The sequence below is a fragment of the Eurypyga helias genome, unplaced genomic scaffold, assembly GCF_000690775.1.
Source record: "Eurypyga helias isolate BGI_N326 unplaced genomic scaffold, ASM69077v1 scaffold18179, whole genome shotgun sequence".
Lineage (NCBI taxonomy): Eukaryota > Metazoa > Chordata > Aves > Eurypygiformes > Eurypygidae > Eurypyga > Eurypyga helias.
The window spans coordinates 10,399-18,076 of NW_010271556.1; the positions used below are offsets into that span (position 1 = coordinate 10,399).

General features: G+C 55.6%; 1 protein-coding gene across 1 annotated transcript; it reads left to right on the forward strand.

Annotated features, from left to right (window-relative positions):
• Nucleotides 1-2,144: 2,144 nt before the first annotated feature.
• ARL8A (ADP-ribosylation factor-like 8A) lies at nt 2,145-7,470 on the forward strand. Its single transcript, XM_010158862.1, has 6 exons — nt 2,145-2,219; nt 2,993-3,066; nt 4,962-5,055; nt 6,208-6,275; nt 7,199-7,269; nt 7,421-7,470. The coding sequence occupies exons 1-6, from the start codon at nt 2,160-2,162 to the stop codon at nt 7,468-7,470; spliced, it is 417 nt and encodes a 138-aa protein (XP_010157164.1). The 5' UTR covers nt 2,145-2,159.
• Nucleotides 7,471-7,678: the final 208 nt, after the last annotated feature.

Sequence of the window (7,678 nt, forward strand, 5' to 3'; positions counted from 1 at the left end):
ATTGCTCTCAGATGGCAGCCAATGCAGAAGGAGCTCAGTGTGTTGAAGTGCATTGAAGATGATGCCACAGGTGCAAGCAGGAACCATGTGCCAACCATCCTGGACCACAGCGTGTCACATTCCCAGCCTGGCCTTTTTGGACAGCACGAGAGGTTTTGTGTGGGCTCCTTGGCCACGGGCAACCTGGAGGCAGGCACTGTGATGGGGGAAGGATTTGGGGCTTGCTCCCATCTCTCAGGAATGATAGCAGAGGTGACTCCTGGCTCCTGCAGCCCATCCCTTCCTGGAAGAAGAGCTACCATCACGCATGAACCATGTCTTAGGTGGCTTTCACACAGCCAGCAGTTCCTGTGATGTGCTCTGGGATCCCCAGAAGCAGAAGCCTGCAGCTTCTGAGAGCTCTTCAGCAATTGCTCTCCACTCTTCTGATGGAAGCCTGGTAATTCCTTAAAACCTGGTCCATAAAGCCAACCTCAGTCCACAGGAGACATCCCCCATGTCAGCCAGTGGTAGAGGGATTCCTGCCTGCTTCCCCTCCTCTTCCCCCCTCCCTTCCCTGCCAGTCCCTGGCATGGTTTCTGGATGCGCTGTGGCTCAGAGAGCGCTTGGCTGTTGGGCTTTGCTGATGTACACAAAAGGGAAGTGAAAATGGGAAGTGACGCATTTTGCAGAACCATTAGAAGAGGTCTGTAAAACCCTGGGGACTCTGTAGAGGGTTCTGGAGGAGCTGCAGTCTCAGCAAGGCACAAAATTATGCTTACCAGAAAATGGTTTAAATTGTCTTCCCTTTTTGAGGTTTGTGTTAACTGACAAAAAACCTAGAGAAGTCCTGGAGAAACCGAGATTTTAAGCAAGTAAAGAGTTGCTGGGATGGGTCTGACAATGGCTGGTGGTTCCTGCAGGTTTCTGGCACTGACAGGCAAAAGCCCTGGTGCCATGCTATCCTGGTTATCAAACCCTCTTTGCTGTTGGCTTCCCTGGCATCCTGCAGCAGGGCCTTCTACAAGGATGCATTTAAAAGGCAAAGATAAGCCTGTTTTCAGACCCAATGTGTCTGCCTGCCAGGTGGCAGGCTGCTAGAGGCAGAGGGTAAAGGCCCGTGGCAGCTCCTGCCCTGGGGATGGCACATTGCTGCTGGGGCTGCCCGAAACATTCCCCAGTGCTGCTCAGCCCATGACTGTTTTGCATCACGGGGATTGAGCAGCAAACTGGAAGGTATGGTGGGCTCCTTCTGATGTGGTGCTGGGCACATGAGCTGGTGAGCCAGCATCTTGCTGCGGCCGCAGCGGCAGAGTTCCTGCTCGCCGCTCTGACACGACTAACCTAGTTTAGCAGAAGTGCTGGAATGCTGCAAATCTGTGGTGATTTTATGCTACAGCTTGGAGTTGCGCTGCTGGAGGGAACGTGTCGGTAGCTCCTGGGGAGGGGCAGAGGGGACCCTTTCTGTCCCCCCACATCACCCAGCTTGAGTACCCAGCTCTTACTGGGATGCAGGGGCTGGAGGACCCATGCAGGCAGGCTGCAGGCAAGGACTTGCAGGAAAGCAGAAGTCAGCCTGGTTTGGGCTGGGCTGTAAGTGATCCAAAGCAGAAAACATGATGGAGCTCCCCAGACTCATGGTCAAAAACAGAGGCAGTGCAGGATGCGGCTCCCCTGGACAGGAAGTCCAGCTGGCTGCCTGCACCCCTGGTCCTTGCAGGGCTTCCAGTGGGTTTTGTGGTAGCGGTTTGGGCCTAGCACAGCTGACCTGAGGTCTCTGCAGCCGGTGAAGTTCTTGGCCTCCTCCAGTGAAGGGCTTGGGGATCCCACCTGGAAAAAGCTGGATTGGGCGGGCCTCCACCACCTTACCCAGTAGGGCTGGGGCTGGCAACTTGCTGCCGCGCTGGGGACTTCACTGGGACACCCAAGGTCCCCTGCGCCCCATGCCGCAGCAGCATTTCTGTCCTGCAGGCATTTTGTCTCCTTGGCTCTAATTTTGCTCCTGGCGTGGACCAGGAAGAGGGTTGTGCCATCCCTGCTGCAGGGCTGGCAGAACGTTTGGGGTTGTTTCTGGGCAGGCTGTCAGCCTTGCTGCCCTGCTTGGGGTGTGCTTGCGGGGTTTCCATGCCCCTAACACTGTTCCACCTTGTTCCTTGCAGTCAGGACAGTTCAATGAAGATATGATCCCGACGGTGGGCTTTAACATGAGGAAGATCACCAAGGGGAATGTTACCATAAAGGTAAGGTGCAGATGTTATTGCCAGTTTGAGGGGCTCTTGGGATGAAAGATGGAGTGAAGGGAGATTGCTCGGTCTTCTGCTGGAGGTTGAAGGATGCTAGCACCCCAGCTGCACTTGGGAAGATCTGCCCTGTTAGGGTCCTGCAGGTACCCATCAGAGGAGATGGTGGGAAGGGAAGTAGGAGATCCAGACCTCTGCAGTAAGAGTCCAGGCTGTAAAGCTGGAGGCTTTCTTACACGTCTGGTTTGATGGTGGGGACTCATGGATGTGGTCACCCTGCAGAGGTTGGGAGCACTGGGAAAAGCAGGTCATGGCTTGTAGTGGTGGTCTCTGCCTCAAGAGCAAAGGGAGAGGAGGTTTCTACCCTTTCTGTATCTTTCAAGGGCTTTGTGTTGGACTGGGAAATTTTAGTGAGACGGGCTTGAAAAGCTGACTAGGGATCTCTGCCTGCTGTGGAAACATTTCCAAGGTGTGCTGAGTGTTTTGAAATGGCAAATGCATCAGTGAAAGGCTGGGAGGTACAGTGGGCATGGGGAGGAACACACCAGCTTGGGCCAAGGCATCCTTCCATGCCAGCAGAGGCACATCGCAGGAGTTGTTCAACACCCTCCAGCTGCCCTTCTGGAGATGTCTCCTTTCTTTATCGAGTCGGGATCCTCCAAGAGGATGGGATGGGGCTGGGTTTCGTGCATGCCTGGTGCTCTGGCTGGCAGCCATGTGGGGAAGGGTCATGGTCAGGATGGTGGGGTAACACCGCCTTCTCCCTGTCGCAGCTCTGGGACATCGGTGGCCAGCCACGGTTTCGCAGCATGTGGGAGCGGTACTGCCGCGGAGTGAGTGCCATCGTGTGAGTACACCTGGGAGCCGAGAGCCCCGTCACCCACGCACCGATACTGAGCCCTGCCAGTGGGTGGGGGCACAGTCCCATCGCCCTGCCCAAGGATGCTGGGCAGGGCTGAGCGGGGGGAGCTGCTGTGCCTTCACTGCTGGAGCCAGACACCCGGCTTGGGAGCAGAGATGCTTCCTCCTGGGACTGGTGCCCCCAGGGGCTTTGAGCACAGGGCAGTCAGGTCCCCACCAGCCGTGACAGACCTTTCCTTTCCAGCATCACTCAGCCTGGCTCTTTTCCTCGGATCTTGCCCTTCCTGGCTCCCATGCTTCCCACGCTGCCTGTTCATGGCAGGGGCTGAGCAAAGGCCACCAGTGTGGCTCAGCCCTTTCCAAGAGGCTGGTTTTCAGGGCAACCACCAGCAGCATGTTTCCAGATCATGGTATTTATGTGCTGCCAGATGAATCTTGTGCAGAGAGAAGGGATCTCTGCGCAACACCCACTGCTGACTGTCAGCAAGTTGCTGAGAGTCCATGCTTGTCTTCTGCTTGCAAACATTGCAGTAAGCGCAGTCCTAGGACATCCAAGCTGGGGATGAGCCTGGCAAGATACTCATGGGAAGCAGGCTGCCCCCTCCTAAGGACAAAAGTTTTTCCTGGGAGACCACATTGGGTTACTTAAACCAAATCAGAAAATCACACTTATGTGATCTTCACCAATTGACCATGCCCTGGGGTTTTTAAGGGCTGGGTTTCTGTACTGCTACCAACTTGCAGGTGAGGAGGAGTAAGGGACTGTTTGCCCTGCTTGTTGGGACAGCATTGTCTGGTCCCACCTGTGCTGACTGTCACCATGTTGGGACCTGTCCTTGACACTTTTTATTGCAGTGAGCCTTGCTGGATATGACAAAATCCCATTATTTTCACTCCTTCCATAATTTCATAATTTTTTTCAAGTGGTCTGTCTGGTGGAGAGGAAACAAAAGGATGTGCGGCCATCCAGGTCATGTTCTAGTCTGCCTTGCTCGCCTCAAGCGAGCATCCCTTTTCTCTTACCTTCAGCCCTCCCACCCTGTCCAGTGTGCCAAAAGCTCCTGGCAGTGCCCAGCTGGTGTTTTTCTGTCTCCTCGGTACAGTCATACACGTTTTCCTTTAGTCCATCAGTAGCTAAAGGCTCTTTTCCTGTTTTTAATAAACGCCACAAGGCCTGATGAAGCTTGATGGTGTTTCTCGCTTCTTCTCTCCCAGCTTCTTAATCTTTAAAATAAAGGCTGCTTCGATCAGATCCTCTCCCTAGTTTTGGCTTCACGTACCTCCTTGGCAGGATGGGTATCTGCCTGTAATAGCTAAATCCTTCCCTACATCTCCCCCCTCTGCTCAGAGCAAGTATTGCTGACCGCTGGCTTTGCATGCCCTTTGCTCCGTGCCCTATGCCCAAGTTTGCTCCCATCGAGAGGACAAGCAGGTCCTTCCCCCTGCTCAACATTCCCCCAGGTCAACATTTTCTCATCTTCTCCATCATCAGCTCCTCTTGTCTTCTCCACTTATCCTCTACTCTGGGTGTAGGAGCTTCCATGTGCAGATGAGCCTTGCTTGGGGACAGCGTGTGTCTGGCAGCTGCTTCTTGCCTGCCGTGTCCCTTCTGTCAAGCAGGTGGACCGCTGTGGGGATGGGGAAAGGGAGGTCCCCCATGCCCCTGGGAGACACAAGGTGCTCTCAGCCCCACAACCTTCCTTGGGAAGAGGGGTCCTGGGGAAGGATCCCATTATCCATCACCTCCGCACACTGGCCCCGGAGCCAGTAGGTGAGGTGCACTGCTACGTGAGCAAGGTTTGGTGGTGGCACAGACCTCAGCACGGCACTAGGTTGTGGGGACCTTGGTGCCTACACTCAGGGGTGTCCTTTCCCTTGCAGGTACATGGTGGATGCCGCTGACCAGGAGAAGATAGAGGCCTCCAAGAATGAACTGCACAACCTGCTCGACAAGCCACAGCTCCAGGGCATCCCGGTGAGCTTTTGCCTGGATAGGTGCCTCCCAGCTGCTCACGGTCCCCAGGCTGGTAGCTGCCAGGGTTTGCAGCAAGGGGCTTGCATCTTGCAGAGCAGATTCGGGGAGGAGATCCCCTTCCCCACTGCAGTCCTGTGGGAACTGGGGCAATGACATTTTCTAGCTCAGGGCTGGTCCAACCAACATGGAAGGGAGCTTTAAAAAAGACCAGAACCCCCACCACACAGTGTGTGAGATCTGCCCTCTTGCATGAATTTGCACCTTATTTATGGTGGGACATTAGGGTCTCGTCTCCTAGAAGAGTGGCTGCTGGGCAGCCACATTCACAGCAGGTGGGGTGTGGCAGCAGCATGGGGCCTGCTGCGCATGCTGGGGCAAGATGCTTATGGAGCATCCAAAATCAGCATCCTTTGAAACAAGCTAATGGAGGATCTTGCCACAGATCCCAAACATTCACTGCCAACTAAATTAAGCTCCTGACATAACACGCTGCATTTGCAACCCTTTTGAGTGCTCTTTTTTGAGAACAAGTCTCCAGATTTAAACTGGGAGATGCTGCATTACTGTGCTGCTGCAGAGGCCCTGGCTCACGCTGGGAAGGTGGCTGCAGCGCAGCCTCAGTGCTGTCCTTGTCAGATGACAGTTACGTGGCATGCTCCGGAAGGATGAACGAGTCCTGCCAGGTGATTATTTTCCCGGCATCGTCTGAGGGTGCCTTTGTGGATGTGAAAAGCCTTGAAATAAGGAGAGATCGCTGGCTGGTGCAAACAGACATTGCTTTTTTGGGCTAGCTGGCTGTGGAGAGCAGGTTCTGCACAGCATCCACACTTCACTCCTTCCTGAGGAGCATCCATTTAAGCCATTTCAGTTGATTATTTGCTCAAAGATAGCAAGAGTCTCCTGGGAGAACATCCTGAATGGCATGACAGATGCTGGTGCCCTTCAGGGAGGATGTGCTGTGGGGCCAGCTTCTCACTGGGACTGTTAATTGAAGTGTTCTGCTTTCTGATGGCCTGAATGGTGTTTTCTCTGTCTGGGCACACCCTGGCGAAGTGGCCAGTGCTGCCTGGCCTTCTTAAGCAGGGTCTGCTTGTGGGTGTCAGAAGCAGGTTCCTGCCAGGAGCTTCAGGTGTCCCCTCTCCCGCCCTGCAGGTCCTAGTCCTGGGGAACAAGCGAGACCTGCCTGGTGCCTTGGATGAGAAGGAGCTCATTGAGAAAATGTAAGTGTGCTGGTGGCTCAGGCAGCTGTGGTGGGGCTGTGACACTGTGACACCTGCTGTGTTCCCCCCGGCCCAGCCCCCCTGCCATGCTCAGCTGGTACTGTTTGCCCCGCCGAGGTGGCATGGAGGTGCCTGGGGTGGGCTGGCAGTGTCGAGGGCATCTTGAGGCAGCAGCTGGTAGAGGTGACGTGGGGATGGGGAGGAGCTGGGAGCCGTGGAGTCGGTGCCAGGGCTGGGTGTCATTGCCACACGGTGGCGTTGGGGCTGGGCGATGGAGCTGGGCTCTTTTGTGGGTGCTGCTCGCCTGGGAGCCCTCGGTGCTGGGAGGTCCAATCCTGCTCTGGCATGACACACCATCCCCATACCTCTCCCTTATTTCACCACCCTTTGCCATGCACCGCATGGCCTCGCAGACGATGCTGCCTCATGCCTACCTCTGTGCCTCCAGTGCAGCTGGAGGGCTGGGATGCTGCGCTGACTCACAGCATCTCTGCTCCTCCCCCAGCCACCCCTAGATCTCCCTTGCCCTGCAGTCACCTACGCTGCTCCCGTGCTGCCAGCCCTGTGCTGCTCCCAAACCAGCCCTGCCCCGTCTTGCCACAGGGCTGTGCAGCGAGGTTTAGAGAAGGAAGCTGTGTGATTTTGTGGCCAGGCTGTCCCTGAGGTCAGGTCCCTCCTGCCCCATCACGTAGCTCCTGCAGATTGTGCCTGGCCATCAGTCATGGGCATGATGCGCTGGTGTCCTCGCCCAGCCCGCATGCAGGTCCCTGGAAGCCTGGGGTGATGTTGCCCCTTGCAAAGTGTCCCTCATCTCGGAGGTGGGGTCCAAAGGGACCCTTCACAAGGCTGCCTGGAGGCGTCTCCCGTTGCCGCTGACGTGCAGCCCTGTGGATCAGCAGCCAGAGCTTGCTGCTCTCCTGCAGGAACCTCTCTGCCATCCAGGACCGAGAGATTTGTTGCTACTCCATCTCCTGCAAAGAAAAGGACAACATCGGTGAGTACGGGTGGCTCTAGTGCAAGGCGTGGGGGTGGCGGGCTGTGGGCAGGCCATGCCCACAGGAGCAGCGTGCCCAGGCTGTTTCCTCAAGTACAGGAGGGGGTGACGGCTGGAAGGAAAAGCTCTAAGTGTCCCCATGCCTTCACAGACATCACCCTACAGTGGCTTATCCAACACTCGAAGTCTAGGAGAAGCTGAGATCCCGTGGACTGCAGCTTGTATCGGGAAGATGCCATTGTACAAGCCCATGCCCCTTCTCTCCCTGCTCTGTCCCTTCAGCTCTCCCTATAGATGGGTATTTTTAGGGGACCCAGACTCCACTCGCACTGAGGTGGAGCCCTTGTTTTTATTGTAAAGAAAATGTCCAACTCTGCCCTCCTTTCCTTCTCTCCTCCTCTCCTCTCTG